The sequence below is a fragment of the Clarias gariepinus genome, chromosome 1 (assembly GCF_024256425.1).
Source record: "Clarias gariepinus isolate MV-2021 ecotype Netherlands chromosome 1, CGAR_prim_01v2, whole genome shotgun sequence".
NCBI classification, from domain to species: domain Eukaryota; kingdom Metazoa; phylum Chordata; class Actinopteri; order Siluriformes; family Clariidae; genus Clarias; species Clarias gariepinus.
In genome coordinates this window covers 32383584-32402433 of record NC_071100.1, presented here as the reverse complement: position 1 = coordinate 32402433, position 18850 = coordinate 32383584, and the positions used below count along the sequence as shown (strand labels likewise).

General features: G+C 38.3%; 2 protein-coding genes across 2 annotated transcripts in view; one reads left to right on the top strand and one right to left on the bottom strand.

Moving 5' to 3' along the window:
* The first annotated feature begins 895 nt into the window (after window positions 1-895).
* On the top strand, window positions 896-7065 carry snapc2 (small nuclear RNA activating complex, polypeptide 2). Its single transcript, XM_053477770.1, has 5 exons — window positions 896-996; window positions 1735-1943; window positions 2052-2225; window positions 2985-3549; window positions 5810-7065. Exons 2-5 carry the CDS (start codon window positions 1740-1742, stop codon window positions 6280-6282), a joined length of 1416 nt encoding a protein of 471 aa, XP_053333745.1. The 5' UTR covers window positions 896-996; window positions 1735-1739; the 3' UTR covers window positions 6283-7065.
* A 1764-nt stretch (window positions 7066-8829) lies between these two features.
* Window positions 8830-18850, bottom strand: part of muc3a (mucin 3A, cell surface associated) — a 19209-nt gene continuing 9188 nt past the window's right edge. The window contains exons 2-12 of the mRNA XM_053495423.1: window positions 13516-17379; window positions 13217-13332; window positions 12288-12349; window positions 11599-11667; window positions 11335-11465; window positions 11179-11238; window positions 10900-11074; window positions 10500-10661; window positions 10287-10378; window positions 9980-10140; window positions 8830-9199 (exon numbers count right to left, since the gene is read on the bottom strand). Of these exons, the coding sequence (XP_053351398.1) occupies window positions 9131-9199; window positions 9980-10140; window positions 10287-10378; window positions 10500-10661; window positions 10900-11074; window positions 11179-11238; window positions 11335-11465; window positions 11599-11667; window positions 12288-12349; window positions 13217-13332; window positions 13516-17379 (4961 nt within the window). The 3' untranslated portion in view covers window positions 8830-9130. The remainder of the gene's footprint in view (window positions 9200-9979; window positions 10141-10286; window positions 10379-10499; window positions 10662-10899; window positions 11075-11178; window positions 11239-11334; window positions 11466-11598; window positions 11668-12287; window positions 12350-13216; window positions 13333-13515; window positions 17380-18850) is intronic.

Below are 18850 nucleotides of genomic sequence, written 5' to 3'. Positions count from 1 at the left end.
GGACTGAGCAGACAGACTCTTGGCTGCTGTTCTTCCTTTGATTGTATCAAAGGGGATCTCACTTTTCATTTCCTAGTGGCCCATGCTGTCTGATGAGTTGCCAGCAACTCTACACATTGCAGTGGTCCAGCACTGTAGTTCTTCCACTATCTGTAAGGGGTATTTCAGGGCAACACTGTGTAAATGCTACATGTAGATGCTGCAGTGTCAATATAGAAATTAAAAGAAAATTGGAAATGTTAAAAAAAAAAAAAGTTTAACAATTCACAAAGTCAATAGTTAGATTACAAAATGATTATATGTACATGTACCTTGAATGAAACTTCATGAATAAGCATTTTGGTGAAACGATTGGCTGGGAAGCCTCGACACCTAAATGAGGCTTCATCTGGCCATCATTAGAGAAAACACCAAGCATTGGGAGAACATGCACACAGACCTGAGGTGGAAATCAGACCCCTGGCTTGGAAGTACAAGGCCACATTGCTAACCACTAAGCCATCATGACACCAGATAGGCAAGATAGTTAGACAAAGTTCAAAGAAAGGTTGGAGTGAGAAACTGAGAGAAACCAAGAGAGGTAATATCCATGCTATTTTTTTTAACCAGAAGAGTCTTTAGACCATGTTATAATGTTTTACTGTCCGAATGTGCTGAGAAAAAGGAACTGGTACAAGAACTAGGTTAATAATGCTCATTAATCTCCAAAACCTGTTACAGAAAAGTATTGGAGATAATTATTGCATTTTCGTTTTCATATTTAATGAAAAAAATTGGTAGAGATTGTTGTAAATTAGCTCATGGTTATTCATGCCCTGTTCACACTCCATTCCAGTAGATGGCAGTAACCATTATGTTGTTACTAACCGCCATAAATGATCAAGAAGAAGAAGAAGCAGCAGCAGGCGAAGCGAAAGAAGAAGAGTTTTCTAGCCATTCGTTTTAAAATGGTGTTCTGACTCGGTAACATCTGTGCAGTTATTCATCGCCAGCTTAGTAAGTTTTAATATTTGACAAGCACTGGCATATTTCTCTATGTTGAATTTGCATTGATTCGTAACGGTATATTTAGTGAGGCTAGCCGATTTTTTTTTTTTTTACTGAACTGTAGGTAAGATTAATTAACTGTTTCACAAATTCTTATGAACATATTAGTTGTCATGTTTTATTATAGCAAACTCTAATTTCCCGCAAAGTAACTTTATGTAGCCATAGTTCTGAATCGTACGTTATTTACGAGTCAAGCAGTTAAATAATGTGTTAGTGTATTGTAGCGTACAAGAGTAGTGCTAAGCTTCGTGGTGAAATTGCTAGTTCTTAGTAACTGTCCTGGTGAAAAGAACTGAAAAACAGGAGATTTGCAAACTTAATTATTTTACCAATACTTAGTGACACCCTGACAACCCCTCCTTTTTAGTTTTTACCCAACCTTACTTAGACACCATCCATCCATCCATAGGAACCTCTATAGTCCAACTAGGGACTGTGGAGGCCAATGGTGATTTAATATTGTATTTATTTCTATGTTATGGCCTCTACATTTACACACGCATTCACACACTACAGGTTATTTGGGAACGCCAAACCTGTATGTTTTTGGACTGTGGGAGGAAACTGGAGTACTCAGAGGAAAGCCGACCCCGGAAGCGGGAATCAAACCCAGACCCTGGTCCACTAAGCCACCATGCGTACTATAATAATATTAATAATAATAAAAATATCTGTGTTTTTCAGTCATAATGAAGCCTCCATCACGTCACCGGATCTTGCCGGCTCGTTTATTAGATATAAAGAAAACTGAACCAGTGAGAAGGTTTCGCCCTAGGTGTCATCGCCTGGAACAGAGGAACCTTCTGCTTGCCCTGAAACAACAGAAAGGAATAAATAAAGAATTGGATTATTTGGAACTTCAGAAGAAAATTCCCAAATGGTCTGTGCTTCAGGTATGCGTTTTTACAACAAATCTTTGATCTGGTACAGACAAAAAAAGTTGTTAAAGTCCTGCACCTGAAAAACAAGTGTGTACTGTGCTGTGATTTCTGTGCTTTCAGATTCAGAATGTAATAAAGTACTTGAGGAGGGGTGTGGTGCATCGGGTGTATCTTCAGGTCCAAAAAGAGAGACAAGAGGAACGAAAAACCAAAAAACCAACGGAAATATGGGCAGAACTAGCACACAGAATGGCTGGTGTCCATGAGGAAACAATATCTTTTGCATTTTCTCAAGTATGTGATTGTGGAAATGTGCATTTTTAAGTGTTTGTGATAAAATAATATAAAAATTTGGAACATTTTAAAACAATTTGTCACTTGATTTTGTATGTGTATGTACACCCATCAGCCATAACATCATGTCCACTCGCCTAATATTGTGTCTAAGGCCCCCTTTGCCACCAAAACAGTGATGACCTTTTTATTGAAACCAGCATTAACCTTTTTCTCAATTTGAGCTACAGTAACACTTCTATTGTATCGGACTACTCTGGCCAGCCTTTGCTCCCCATGTGCATTAGTGAGCCTTGGCCACCCATGACCCTTGGCCACCCATGACCCTGTTTTTGGAGTTGTTTTGACGAAGTCCTTTAACCATCACAACTTGGCCCTTCTCACAGTAGCTACATTTTAATCATATAGTTACAATGGCACCGGGAACTGGGTAAGATATATTCGGCAGCAAGTAAACTTTTTTTTTGTTTTTTTTTTTGATGTGTTAGAATTAGAAGAAATGGGCAAGCATAAGGATTTAAGTGACTTTGAGAAGGGACAAATTGCAATGACTAGAGGGCTGGTTCAGAGCAACAAACTGCAAAAACTGCAGGATGTTGCCAGGCTGCAGTGGTCAGGAGTGCTTAAAAAAAGAAAAGAAGAAAAAAATAATGCATTTTCATTGTTGCTCTCAGATGTTTGGACACCACTGTTACTTCATCTCATTAACATGTGTTGTGCAGTGTTTATATTGAATATATATTTTTTTTGTACAATCAGATGCTGGTAATTGCTGCTACAGAGCCCTGCAGTCTCTGCCATTCAGACCCTCCACGTACTGCTGACTCTCACATTCCTCTAGCCAGCGGCATGCGCACTATTCCCCAGAGGTTGATGCCGAAATTCCAGCCTAACTTATCTGGACAAGCCTGTAAAACCCCTCAGTTACATGGGAAGGATGCAGCTGGCAGCTCCTCTGCCCAAACCACCACAGTAACATCTCCACCTGCTGTTGCTGAAGGGGAGTGTAGTGAGTTACAAAAAACTGAGGCACACAAAGACCCTGCTTTGCCATCCATATCAGCCTCCCCTGAATCACCCCTGATTCAACCTGCCTCAAAACCAGCACTTTCACCAGCGTCTGCTTCGAGTGCTGTGTCTACTCCTGCACTGTCGCACACATCAGACACTGATCACCCAGATAAGCAATCAGAAAGTGGACAGTCTGAGAAAGCCTGGCAGTATACACCGTTGGGGGGGAAGAGTGTGGTAGATTTTGAGAAGATTTACCAATTTATGGCCAACATCGTTCTTGAAAAACACACTCAGCCTCTTACTGCTATGGGTATGTATTCTTCCTAGAATGATGCATAGCTCCAAATTATAATTTTTTATGGCAATTACCATGAGGAATATTCTTATAACAATGCAGGTTAAACCATAATTTAAAATATCTAGTTTAAAAAGTCAAATATAATGCTGTATTCTGTCCTATATGGTAATTTGCCTTTCAGAATTATGTCATTTTTGACCATGGCATATTAAATAGATGAAAAGAGAAACTGATATTTTGTTAGCAACATGCTAGGCAGCCAACTCAACTGAATGGTGTATATTTTCTTTTTCAAGCAGCTGTCATTTAGCCGGTGTTTTAGATTTAACAAATTATTATATCTGTATGCTGATTCAGCTAAAGTTAATACAGTGAAACCTCAAATTACTAGTCACGTGGTTTGTGAGCGTTCCGCAAGACAGTGCAGAGATTTTTGATTTTGAAAACGAACAAGTCTTGGTTTACGAGCACCAAGTATCATGTGTCATGCATGCACTTCGTTTTGACGCCGAGCATCACGTAATCACAACTGAGCCAACAGTTTTTCTCTCTCTTGCGCTGCGGAATTCTGGTTAAATTGTCTCCCCTGCTGGGTCTTAGTGCCCATCTCTTACTGGTATAATCAACATCCGTGCACCCGTGTACTGTATACTATAACACTGTGACCGTGTGTGTGTGTGTCTGAAGCAGCGAGGGTGTGCTTCACACACAAACACACACACACACACACACACACTCTGTTCTACACAGAAACACTGCTCTCTCACGATTCTTTTTAAAGGTAAAGTGCAGGTTAATTTGTTTGTTTTACTTTACAGCAGTGATTCCATTAGTATGCGCTTACATGAGTGTCATTAGATTTTCAGTCTTTCCGTTAATGTGTGTTTATGTGAAATTTAAATAAGAAAGGTTTACTGTGTAATAAAGTCTCATTAGAAGTTTAAAAATCCCCGCGTAAGTTGACACTGAGCCGGTTTTATACAGTCTTGGGACGGGAGGGGCTTCACACACACACACACACACACACACACACACACACACACACACACACACACACACACACACACACAGCGTGAAACACTTATATGTTGTGATTTCCTTTTTACTTTTTTTTAAAAGGTAAAATGCAGGTTAATTTGTTTTATTTTTGCTTTATATTTTGTGTTAATTATTTTTATGTATTTTTCTTTGGGGGGGGGGGGCTGTGGAACGAATAATTTCTGTTTCAATTATTTCTTATATTAAAATTATGCTTGTAAACGTAAGGTTCCACTGTACTTGTAACTATAGTATAACAAGTTTTACTTTCTACTTTAAGTTTTTTTTTCTGGTGCTTTTGTATATGCAGCCATGTTGATTTAACATCACTGTTTGACTAGGGAAGGAAGAAAGGACCCAAGCTGACTTCTTTATAGCAGTGACATTGTGTGTTACAAAAGACATGATTCCCATTAACTCTGTCTAGAATGAATGGTTCACTTAGTTACTTAAAAAAAGTAATAGTGCCATCTATAGCCAATAGTGCAAATAATTTATTATACAGGCAGATCCAAAAAATGTATACACATTTCTAGAGTTTTTATCCGTGCCCTTTTTTAAAACTCAAATTGAATTAGGGCAGAAATGTGTAGTATCATGTTTCCTCTGAAATTTTTAAACATACTAAATCTATGGAGACTTGCTTCACATGGCTCTCCACCAATGCAAACAAGGTTTGAACTTAGCCTTTGCCTAGCATTTGGCTTGGTTCTGTCGCTCATATGCCGAAAATGCTTAATATGCCAAGGCAAATTTCTTGCAAAATTTCAGTTCTTAAGGTGAAAATCTTTAAGATGGAGTTCTTGTATGCTAATGACAACTGTATATAAATAATTTGCTATTGGCTTAGTGACATTGTTGCCTTGCACCTCTAGAGAGCAGGTTTTATTCCCGCCTGTTTGTGCATAGAGTTTTCATGTTCTCTCCATGGGGGATGGGTTTCTTCCGGGTGCTCCTGTTTCTTCCCATAGTTCAAAGACCTGCAGATTAGGCTAATTGGCATTTTAAAGTTGTCCAGAGTGGGTAAATTTTGACTGGAGGTCCTACCACGGTTGTAAAAATTGGAATAAATACATTGGTTACCATTGTAACAAGTTTCCTGGATGGATAGATATACAGTATGCTATTAGCTCTAGATGGTGTGAATTCTACAAAAGTAAATAGGTATAAGTGTGTCTGTTTGTCTGTCTGTGTATATAAAATATTACAACCTATTTTTCTTTAATATCCTAAGAAAGTGCAGTACTTCTGGACCTGTTGATGTCTTTGCCTGAAGAGCTGCCCTTGCTGGACTGTAAGGAACTACAGCATCATCTGCTTCAAGTTTACACCCCTCTGAACACACCTGCAGTGAGCCTTGGCACAGATCAGGGACCTGCAGTTGCCAGTTATGTTGTAACTAACGTAACAGAACAGCAAACCTCCAGAGCTGGTCAGCATACTGAAGGATCTGGTGTTTCTGTAAAAACACAGTGTGCGCAGTCTATAGAGCAGGAACCTGTTAAAAAGGGAACAGTAACTGAGCAAGTCACAGCTGGAGATTTTCCAGGCCAATCACCTGCAGTAAACTTATTAAAGGGTGAAGGGGATTGGGCCACTGTTGGTCTGTGCCCACTAAATCCATTCATAGTGCCAATAGCCCTCCTGAAAAGGCAAGAACCCAAGCAGAGTAAAACAAGCAGCTCTACTTTAATTCAAAACCAGTGATATTTAAGATGTGTATTATAATTATTAAATTTAATTTAGAAATAACAGAAAACTGGTAGTGTTTCATTATTTCTAAGTGCTTAAAATGAGAAATAAGTTATTAGTGCAATATTCTTCACAAAATTCAACAATGAAGCTTGTTAGTACATGTGTTTGAAACCTTTTTATACGTTTCTAATACATTTGTGTTTCTGGATTCTTTTTTTTGTTGTTGTTGTATTTTTTTGTTACCAAAGAATACTTTTTTGAACTATTCTTTTAAAAATAAATATCTGTTTTTATTTAATTATTCCAGTTAGAATTTAAGAAATATGTAGATCAGACAAGTGTGGCTCATGTGTCAAGTAGTAAAAAACTTTAATTGTTTTGCTTAGTCTCCAGTATATCTGAGTAGTGTCTGCTTCATTGACCATAAAACAGTGTAAATTGTTTGTAAACAATGTAGTGTTGACTCGTCTTTGTCTAAACCCCAGTTAAAACTAAAACTGTACTTGTCATGTACAGTTTTCATTTATATCAGAGATTTTTTCCCATGCTTTTCGTGAATTAGACTTGCGGAGAAGTAATAGTCCAGAGTTGCTTACATAACCAGTCTGTCATTATGCTTTACTGCTGTGTGGCTGCTTGATTACATTCTATAAAGCTATACTCATTTTATAAGGTGTGATTTTGCAACTGTGCATAAAATATTTTACTTCCTTTAAAATCATTCTTGCCCAATACTCAGCAGTTAATTGCTGCTAGATTTCGCAAGGTTATAAGATATAAAGTTTTTTATGAATATATGCAGCTTTTTTGTTCTTCTTTTCTCCTTCCTTCCAGTAATCTCAGGTACTGTACAAACAAAATGCTGAGAAAAAGTAATTATAAATTGCAGGATTGCTATTCATTCATACAGTCTTCTTTAAAAAATACTGGCACATAAATCCTTTTTTTTGCTGCTGCACACTGAAGACATTTTAGAAATCAAAAGAGGAAAGACGCTGCCAGTGTATTTTGGTCCTTTGTCCTGCTGCATAATGAATTTTCTCCTGATTAGATAGATACATTTCGCTGTAAATTGGTAGACAATGATTTGGTAGACTTTAGAATTGATTCAGATGCAACCGTCATGTATTACTGTACATCATCAAAGATTAGTGAACCTGTTCCAGAAGCAGCAATGCAGTCTCGAGCCAAGGCAATGTCTCCACCATGCTTACACAGTAAGTGTGTATGTTTGGGAACATGAGCAGATTCTTTAGCCTTTCCATCACAGTGGTACAGGTTAATCTTGTTTCTAGTACTTTAGTCGATCACCTCATCATTTCTTTGCAAATTCCAATCTGGTCTTGTGATGCTTGCTGCTAATGAATGGTTTACATCTTAAGTATGGCCTGAAAAAAGTAGAGAGCGGCTTGCATATTCCACGTAATTTTATACGTGACACTTGAATTGCTCACTTTTACTTCAAAATCCTTTTATTTTTACAGTGTTGTCCTTTAAGGTCAGTTTGTTAATCGGTTTATTCAGGCATGTAAAACTTTTATAGTTAAAAGTAGGAGCTGTTTAGGTTCATAAGCAACAATTTGCAGGCAAACAGTGGCATTACTTTTGCACTAACTTGAAATGTATTATGAATCTTTCTGACATTTGAATAATCTGAGCTGTTTGCTTTAGAGTTGCTCAAACAGTTAAATTGTTTTGCACTATGTTTGAATGTCTCAGACTGCCTTAAATGTAAATGTACATTGCTTAAGTCATAAACAACTTTAATAAAAGTCATTTGCTTATCACTAACCGTTCCGGACCTTTGACCTTAAATAGAAATCACATCTTGTCCTTTAAATATTAGGTTTGAAAACACCGGTTCCAATCATTCTGAGTTTTCCTATGGTATAAGAATGCAGGATCAGCATGTCATAAAAACGAAAAGAAAATTCTATGTAACACCAGTTTTGAAAATAAATTAATAATAAAAAAAAAAGTTTTGGACTTCTTTTTGAAAGGGCTTCCTACTTTCATGGTCCTTTTGGTTTCACAAGCAGTCTCATACTGTATTTACATGTATAAAGTTAGATGTGGATTGCACTAAAAGCACTAAACCTCAAAATTACACTATTTTGTACCACTGTATTCTATTTCAGATTATCATATCTGCAAGGTGTGACAAAAGGAACCTGTATTGCTTTCGGTTACATTGCTCTTAATCTTATCTTACTCTGAGCAAACATTCAGAAACTAAATAAGTTACATATGCGTTAGGCGTCGCATGTAACATGGTCATGGATAAGTCCTGAGGCCAGCCTCCCCTTTCCCATAAAGTAAAAATTGATTTTAACTGAAATCAAATTTCTTTTTCTAAATACAAGTCATGAAATGTCAAATGAACCATCCTTATTTCTAAAAGAAACTCTCTTTTTATTTTTGCCTGCTATTGCATACTGTGCTCTATTCTTATGACTTTCAAATCTTTCAAATAAACAAAAGTAACATGATACATTAAAGGAAATTTAATTGTGAAATACTTTATAACTATTAATCACATTTCTATTTATAAAAAAATAAATAATGGAAGTAAATCAAAACAGTTACTGTACAATAGATGTAATACATTATTAATAAAGAAATGATTAAATATACAGTATAATAGTGCAAAAAATATGTAGTCTATGTTTTTAATTGTACATAACATTTATACTTTTTTCATGTTTTTGATCTACCAAAAGTGCTTCTTATATCTTGTCACTCAATCATTACTTTTAGTTATCATAAACTAAAACACGCAATCTGCAAATAAGTGTTTTGAATAGTCTTTGGAATATTGTAGCAAAAATGTAAATAATCTTCTTGTCTAGAGTGTTAAACATCACACACCAGAGTTATACATTTCTGGCCTCGAAATAAAATTGAAGATCTCAGGTTTGCTGTTTCTCATCTGTTGAACACACAAATATTTTTATAAGTATAAATGTGTTGATTACAGATACCTGTAATGAAAAAAGTGTACATAGAGTACCAGAACTATAACATATGTAGAACATTAGAACTCATACTACTTTCAACATTTCTCCAAACTTCAGGTTTGTCTTTATGTATTATTATTATTATTATTATTATTATTATTATTAATAATGATAATTATAATAATAATAATTCTATTAATGCTCATACATTTTATTTTATTTTTAAAATAGACTAAACACATATATAATAAATAACATTGCAGATCAGAAAAAATATTTTAGCCATTGCTTTAACAGTTTTATTTCAACTCTATAATTTAATTACCTCTGTCTTTTGAGTTCAAGCAGATGTAAAAAAATATATATTAATATCAACATGTGTAGAAGGTGGATGTTTGGGCAAAAAATTTCAGTCTACACGTTACCAGTTTTAGCAAATAAATGAAAACTTTTATGTAGTTAGCTAATAAGATGGGATAGTTGCCTTTAAATTTGTAATATTTGTTGCCTACTGACACTTTGTACACTTCTTTTAAGGATTTCTGTCATTACATTCAAGTTGAATGTTGTATGTTGTCTAGTAACTCTTGGTGACTAAGTCTATATTTCAAATGATCAGGATGTCATCTGATAGTCTTCAACTGTTCAAGCTACAGGACAAAGATTTACTACAGTACTTCAAGGTTTATTGCTATTACCTGTCATATAATTTTATTTGCACCTGGGTCATCTACGGACTGTTCTGTACTTACAGGATGATTTCTGTGGATAGACTGAAGGGAAATGCCATCCTGAGGTAAACTGAATTTGGAGGAAGAAGGATTTGTGGCAGCTGCTGTTCTTTGTGTTGTAGTACTCTGATCGTAGAAGTTCTTGTTTAATCGTTGAGTATTATCATATGCTTCATTGACAGCTGCAATAAAATGTAATTTTCATTTATTTAACCGTTAGTAGCAACAACAAAATTCCTAATTAATATAAATTCCAATTAATTGTGTGTATAGATTTTAATTGTTTAATTATTAGTACTTAATGATATACTTGTTAGTATGTTGGTACCTGAATGAGATATGTTTGTCCTTTTTTGTGAGGGCCACTCAAAGTCATCGTCAATCCATTGATTTACAAGAGCTTCCTTACTGTCTTTATTCCTGCGAAGTTTAACAAGAAGAGTAAGGTGGACATGACGGGACTTGCATGTGCCCCAAGCATTCTTTGTTGCACACCATTAATATTTAAATCATACAAGACATACAAATGCAAACTTCATACCTTTTCTCTGTCCTTTTATTTAATAAAACATATGCTGAAAGCACAGCTATAGCTAATACCAAAAACACAGCGGCAACTGCCATTCCAGCGTAAAAGCCCACTTTGTGAACTTGGAAACCACAATCATTTCCAAGATACCAGTTTTCACTTGACTGAGAACAGCTAGAATGCACAAAATGATACAGGACTTAGCACTTTGCACAGGGATTATTAACTTTAATAATTACTTTTACTTTTTTTTTTTTTTTTTTTTTATACATTTTTTCACATCACCATGTTTGCAAGATTAAATGAATACACATTATACAACAAATTCTAGTAGTAATCTAGTTTTTCTAGTAGTAAAAGAGTTTTTTTTAAACAAATAAGTTAATTTATTTAAAGTGAAAGAAGAACTCACTAGCATTCTGGTCCTTTCTTGGTAACTGCACAGGTACCTTTGTTGTGGCAAGTCCTTGGATTAGGATGATTAGGATGACATTGGGTGACACATGTTAGTTTGCCTTTCACATTGACAAGAGTGAAATATTTACGATAGTCCTCAGAAAGATTTGCTGTAGCCTCATCACAGAGCTCTAACAATAAAGGAATAAAGGAATAAATGAATTTAAGATTCAAATGCATTCTAGAGAGGATATAGGTATAAAAGAACTAGATTCTCAATGTACTAAATTACTACCTGTTCCATTTATTGGAGTTTCAATGGCAATGGCGTTATTCACAGTAAAGTTAGGGCAGGCTGGAGAAAGAAAAATGCTTTAGGGTATTAATTTTTTTTATTTAAAAAACACTCGTAAACATTTAAAATATAGATGTCACAATAACAAAAACATACCCTTTGTTGTTATGGTACTACAGTTTGTAACTGAATTAAGAGCACTTTCGACATTCTTTACAACGTCCTTATAGGAGTCTTCAGCATCTGTGGTTTTAACTTCTACAACAATATCATGCTTAACATTCACACTGGGGATAAAATTAAAAAAATTTATATGCAGATGTCAAAAATTTAGATATTAATCCTGATGGTAAATGGTATATATAAACATATATGTTTTTCAAACAATTACCTTTTTGAAATATGTTCTAATATGCTTACCTTTTAGGAACAGAATTTTTATTCTCTATCCGCATACGCCACATTTGTCCCCTGAAAGTTTTTCCTTCACTGTTGTTTAATAAGACAATAAAAATTTTACTTTTTGTGTTTAAAATATTTGTTTACATAGGATTGCATTTTTTACCAATTATACACCAAACAGCCATAACATTGCCAAGTGAATTGAATAAGCCTGATTATCAATTACATACTGTAACAGTAAACTGGTAAACTGGTGACAGGCTTATGGGCATCCGTGACTTGTTTATATTTGTGGGAACCAAAGGCCAGTCTGTCCAGTCTGATCCCAGAAAAAAGCTAATGTAGCACAAATAGTCAGTGATGGCTATGGTAGAAAGGTTTATGTTAAAAAAAATGGGGTTTAGTGGGCAAAGAGTTCAAGGTTGTTGATCTGGCCTTCAAAGTCCTCAGATCCCAATTCAATTAACCATCCATGAAAGATGCTGGACAAGCAAGTCTTATCCATGGAGTCCTGGCAATTTACAGCTTGGCCTGGTGTCAGATACCACAGCACACTTCAAGGCGCCAGAGCTGTTTTGGTGGCAAAAGGGGAACCTAAAACCCTAGGTAGGTTTAATGTTAATGGTTTTAATGTTATGGCTGATTGGTGGCTAAGAAGTATTTTATTTGAATAAAGTTATTCCTAGTGTATAAATGAGTATATATACCTCAGTGTTATGTTTGTTATGTTTAAGAACCCCTTGATACTGCTGATATAGTATGGTGTCATCTGTAAGAAAAAATCTTTTTAGTTTAGTTTGTTTGTAACTTATTTGAAATATTAACTGGTGGTCTCAAAATTTGTGGTGATTCGCTTCATTGCATCTGGGTTGATTTTCATGAGTTGTTTGAGAATTCCCAAAATTAATGAGTGGATGCTGTTTAAACAGTTGCGACAAGATTTACCATAAAGCAATCAACAAATAAATGCTGGACCAGTGTGTCTGTGCACTACAAATATTTTTGTAAACAATTAATAATTTGTGAAACATGAAAAATATTTTTTTGTGGATCTTATTTGATTCTTGCAAAACTCATTATTGTTTAAAAATGAGGTGTTCTGAACTGCAAGTTTCATAGAAAAATCTTCTCTGTAAAACTTTGGATAATACCAAAGTTGTATGCTAGAGCTACCTTCAAGATGAACTATTTTTTTTTTAAATACAATAAACATAAGATGTGGGGCTAGTGGCTTAGGCAGCTAAGCCACTAGTTTGTTTCTTTCTGGAGCTGAGACTCAGAGTTTGAACTCCACCATTGTTGGGTTGCCACACCCCATACGACCCAGCAATTGCATGCAGTGGTGGTGCTATTTGAAAGATTTTATTTTAACATTTGTTAATAAAACAATATAATAAGCAGTATAATCTACTTGCATTTCTTTAGTCCTACACTGCATGTTTATAGTTTATAATATAGTTTAATTTCTTTTGTTTCTGTAGACCTGCTTTGCAACACTGTTCGCTGTTAAAGCGTTATACATAAAAAAGAAAAAAAAGAATTGAATAATGCTATTTAATTATTGTGTGCGTTTGTTGCTGCCATTAATTACGGCATTTTAAGAAATCTGAAATTTTATATAAGATAATATGAAAACCTGATCAATGAAGTTTTTTGTAAAACTTTTGTATTCTTCTGTGGATGGATTTCCTAAGTTATCAGTATATGTCTTGTTGATATCCATGTCTGCAATGATTTTCCTTTCAATAGTTTCTGAAACAGAAAGATTAAAATTGGGTTGTTCATTATGATGTAACAAAATAAATTTGACTAAAAAAAACACTAAGATTCTTTTAAGATTTTTGTATCTTAGAAAAGACAGTGCCCCTATTGACATTTTGCTGATACAAAACTGAATTTAAATTGGGAATTTGTACAAGAAGTACTTTAATATACCTGGAATTGTGATTTCCACTTCAACAGTGTTGCACAGCCTTCCTGTAAAACCAGGGGGGCAGTAACAACCACTGCCTGCTGGAGTTCCACCATTTTCACATTGTACAGGTTGTTTTGTGGTAGTAGTTGTCATTGTTGTAAGAGACTGTTGGGTAGTAGTTGTGGTTGAGTCACTAGTTGATGTGGTCACATTCGGGGTAGTTGTTGTTGTTGTTGTGGAAATCTCAGCTGTTGTGCTTGAGTCACTAGTTGATGTGGTCGCATCCGGGGTAGCTGTTGTTGAAATCTCAGCTGTTGTGCTTGAGTCGCTTGTTGATGCGGTCGCATCCGGGGTAGCTGTTGTTGAAATCTCAGCTGTTGTGCTTGAGTCGCTTGTTGATGCGGTCGCATCCGGGGTAGCTGCTGTTGTTGAAATCTCAGCTGTTGTGCTTGAGTCGCTTGTTGATGCAGTCGCATCCGGGGTAGCTGTTGTTGAAATCTCAGCTGTTGTGCTTGAGTCGCTTGTTGATGCGGTCGCATCCGGGGTAGCTGTTGTTGAAATCTCAGCTGTTGTGCTTGAGTCGCTTGTTGATGCGGTCGCATCCGGGGTAGCTGCTGTTGTTGAAATCTCAGCTGTTGTGCTTGAGTCGCTTGTTGATGCGGTCGCATCCGGGGTAGCTGTTGTTGAAATCTCAGCTGTTGTGCTTGAGTCGCTTGTTGATGCGGTCGCATCCGGGGTAGCTGTTGTTGAAATCTCAGCTGTTGTGCTTGAGTCGCTTGTTGATGCGGTCGCATCCGGGATAGCTGTTGTTGAAATCTCAGCTGTTGTGCTTGAGTCGCTTGTTGATGCGGTCGCATCCGGGGTAGCTGTTGTTGAAATCTCAGCAGTTGTGCTTGAGTCGCTTGTTGATGCGGTCGCATTCGGGGTAGCTGTTGTTGAAATCTCAGCTGTTGTGCTTAAGTCGGTAGTTGATGCGGTCGCATCCGGGGTAGCTGTTGTTGAAATCTCAGCTGTTGTGCTTGAGTCGCTAGTTGATGTGGTCGCATCCGGGGTAGCTGCTGTTGTTGAAATCTCAGCTGTTGTGCTTAAGTCACTAGATGATGTGGTGGCATCCGGGGTAGCTGTTGTTGAAATCTCAGCTGTTGTGCTTGAGTCACTAGTTGATGCGGTCGCATCCGGGGTAGCTGTTGTTGAAATTTCAGCTGTTGTGCTTGAGTCACTCGTTGATGCGGTCGCATCCGGGGTAGCTGTTGTTGAAATCTCAGCTGTTGTGCTTGAGTCACTAGATGACGTGGTCGCATCCGGGGTAGCTGCTGTTGTTGAAATCTCAGCTGTTGTGCTTGAATCACTAGTTGATGCGGTCGCATCAGGGGTAGCTGTTGTTGAAATCTCAGCTGTTGTGCTTGAGTCGCTTGTTGATGCGGTCGCATCCGGGGTAGCTGTTGTTGAAATCTCAGCTGTTGTGCTTAAGTCGGTAGTTGATGCGGTCGCATCCGGGGTAGCTGTTGTTGAAATCTCAGCTGTTGTGCTTGAGTCGCTAGTTGATGTGGTCGCATCCGGGGTAGCTGCTGTTGTTAAAATCTCAGCTGTTGTGCTTAAGTCACTAGATGATGTGGTGGCATCCGGGGTAGCTGTTGTTGAAATCTCAGCTGTTGTGCTTGAGTCACTAGTTGATGCGGTCGCATCCGGGGTAGCTGTTGTTGAAATCTCAGCTGTTGTGCTTGAGTCACTCGTTGATGCGGTCGCATCCGGGGTAGCTGTTGTTGAAATCTCAGCTGTTGTGCTTGAGTCACTAGATGACGTGGTCGCATCCGGGGTAGCTGCTGTTGTTGAAATCTCAGCTGTTGTGCTTGAATCACTAGTTGATGCGGTCGCATCAGGGGTAGCTGCTGTTGAAATCTCAGCTGTTGTGCTTGAGTCACTAGATGATGTGGTCGCATCCGGGGTAGCTGCTGTTGTTGAAATCTCAGCTGTTGTGCTTGAATCACTAGTTGATGCGGTCGCATCAGGGGTAGCTGCTGTTGTTGAAATCTCAGCTGTTGTGCTTAAGTCACTAGTTGATGCGGTCGCATCCGGGGTAGCTGTTGTTGAAATCTCAGCTGTTGTGCTTGAGTCACTCGTTGATGCGGTCGCATCCGGGGTAGCTGTTGTTGAAATCTCAGCTGTTGTGCTTGAGTCACTCGTTGATGCGGTCGCATCCGGGGTAGCTGTTGTTGAAATCTCAGCTGTTGTGCTTGAGTCACTCGTTGATGCGGTCGCATCCGGGGTAGCTGTTGTTGAAATCTCAGCTGTTGTGCTTGAGTCACTAGTTGATGCGGTCGCATCCGGGGTGGCTGTTGTTGAAATCTCAGCTGTTGTGCTTAAGTCACTAGTTGATGCGGTCGCATCCGGGGTAGCTGTTGTTGAAATCTCAGCTGTTGTGCTTGAGTCACTAGTTGATGCGGTCGCATCCGGGGTAGCTGTTGTTGAAATCTCAGCTGTTGTGCTTGAGTCACTCGTTGATGCGGTCGCATCCGGGGTAGCTGTTGTTGAAATCTCAGCTGTTGTGCTTGAGTCACTAGTTGATGCGGTCGCATCCGGGGTAACTGTTGTTGAAATCTCAGCTGTTGTGCTTGAGTCACTAGATGACGTGGTCACATCCGGGGTAGCTGCTGTTGTTGAAATCTCAGCTGTTGTGCTTGAATCACTAGATGATGTGGTCGCATCCGGGGTAGCTGCTGTTGTTGAAATCTCAGCTGTTGTGCTTGAATCACTAGTTGATGCGGTCGCATCAGGGGTAGCTGCTGTTGTTGAAATCTCAGCTGTTGTGCTTAAGTCACTAGTTGATGCGGTCGCATCCGGGGTAGCTGTTGTTGAAATCTCAGCTGTTGTGCTTAAATCACTAGATGATGTGGTCGCATCCGGGGTAGCTGCTGTTGTTGAAATCTCAGCTGTTGTGCTTAAATCACTAGATGATGTGGTGGCATCCGGGGTAGCTGTTGTTGAAATCTCAGCTGTTGTGCTTGAGTCACTAGTTGATGCGGTCGCATCCGGGGTAGCTGTTGTTGAAATCTCAGCTGTTGTGCTTGAGTCACTCGTTGATGCGGTCGCATCCGGGGTAGCTGTTGTTGAAATCTCAGCTGTTGTGCTTGAATCACTAGATGATGTGGTCGCATCCGGGGTAGCTGCTGTTGTTGAAATCTCAGCTGTTGTGCTTGAATCACTAGTTGATGCGGTCGCATCAGGGGTAGCTGCTGTTGTTGAAATCTCAGCTGTTGTGCTTGAATCACCAGTTGATGCGGTCGCATCCTGGGTAGCTGCTGTTGTTGAAATCTCAGCTGTTGTGCTTGAATCACTAGTTGATGCGGTCCCATCAGGGGTAGCTGCTGTTGTTGAAATCTCAGCTGTTGTGCTTGAATCACTAGATGATGTGGTCGCATCCGGGGTAGCTGCTGTTGTTGAAATCTCAGCTGTTGTGCTTGAATCACTAGTTGATGCAGTCGCATCAGGGGTAGCTGCTGTTGTTGAAATCTCAGCTGTTGTGCTTGAATCACTAGATGATGTGGTCGCATCCTGGGTAGCTGCTGTTGTTGAAATCTCAGCTGTTGTGCTTGAATCACTAGTTGATGCGGTCGCATCAGGGGTAGCGGCTATTGTTGAAATCTCAGCTGTTGTGCTTGAATCACTAGTTGATACAATCGCATCCAGGGTAGCTGCTGTTGTTGAAATCTCAGCTGTTGTGCTTAAGTCACTAGTTGATGCGGTCGCATCCGGGGTAGCTGTTGTTGAAATCTCAGCTGTTGTGCTTGAGTCACTAGTTGATGCGGTCGCATCCGGGCTAGCTGTTGTTGAAATCTCAGCTGTTGTGCTTGAGTCACTAGTTGATGCGGTCGCATCCGGGGTAGCTGTTGTTGAAAAAACACTATCAATGTAATAAATGACTATTACCTTTTTTTTTACTTGTTTTTTTTTTCATATTTGTTACACTTGTCTACACTTTATCAAATAAATTTTAATATTACACAAAGATAATCCAATTAAATACAAAATTTTGTATTTAAAAATACACTCGGGCCTCCGAGTGGCGCAGTGGTAAAGTGCTCGCCCTATCATCCGGGGATACCTGGTTCGGCCGGAGGCCTAGAGAGAGCTGATTGGCCGAGCTCTCTTAGAGGGGATGAAAGGTACTTTGTGCTCCCACATTAATCACAGCTCTACAGCCAATCAGATCAACCAAAAGATGCGGTCGGCTGGTGTCACGCAGTTTGGAGGGAACACGTGATAGTCTTCGGCCCTCCCGGCTGAAAGGTAGTAGTAGCCTTAATGTGACGGGGAGGAACAAAATTTAGTTTTTAATTAAGATTTTTTTTTTATTAAGATTTTTTTTAACTAAGCTGTCCAAACCTTCCTGGCCCTATGTTAAAATGTACTAGCCCCTAAATCTAATACAATTTTTGTGCCACCCTTGGCGACAACAATTGCAATCAAGCATTTGTGATAACAGGCAATGAGTCTTTTACATGTTTCACATGTCTTTCACCTTCTGCTGTGAAGAAATTTTCAACATATTCTTCTTTTCAGAATTGTTTTTATTCAGCCTCCAGTTATCTTTGTGTAATTAGAGAGACAAATATGAAGAAAAAAAATCAGCAAAGGACAAATACTTTTTCATGGCACTGTACATACAACTGGTCCTAAACGGAAACATCAGAATTTGAGGCAAAACATAAAAGCTGTTCTGGCTCACCACACCCTGGACTGGTCATGCATAGGCATAAAAAAACAACCTTTTGCAATTCATTTCATGTCAGGAAGCAAGCAGTTTGTGCATGTCAAAGAGCCATTATTGTCTATACTTCCACTATCCTGGACACCACTGGACACAGACAAAACATGAAAGGCACTTGGGGATTCCTTTTTAAACTCAGGTTTCCTTTTTGTCTACAATGAATGCTGGCAGATAGCACAAGTTTCCTGGTCCACTTGTCTAGTTTTCTTCTCCTTAGTTTTTTTTCCCCTCTTTTACCATGTTCTTTTTCTTCTTTTCTCTAATGAAAGAAAAATGCTCTTTGTCCTTGGGATTTGGGATTTAATATTGGTGGAATTTATATAAATTTACAAAAATTTACTTTTGCACTTACAAAAGTGCTTTAAAGATTCCGTCATTGGATGAAGCCTTACACTGGTTACTATCTTTCAAACGACTAAGAAACTGACAGGTCTTTAGTTCTCACTTAAATATTTGCCAGTAGCGATTAGCATGTATTAATGCTGCCAGTGGAGCGTGCTACAGCCTTAGTAATCAAACAGGGGTTTATGGCTTTGGTTGTATTATGCAGATAAACAAGTCAAAAAGAAGAAATCCAAATCTAACCA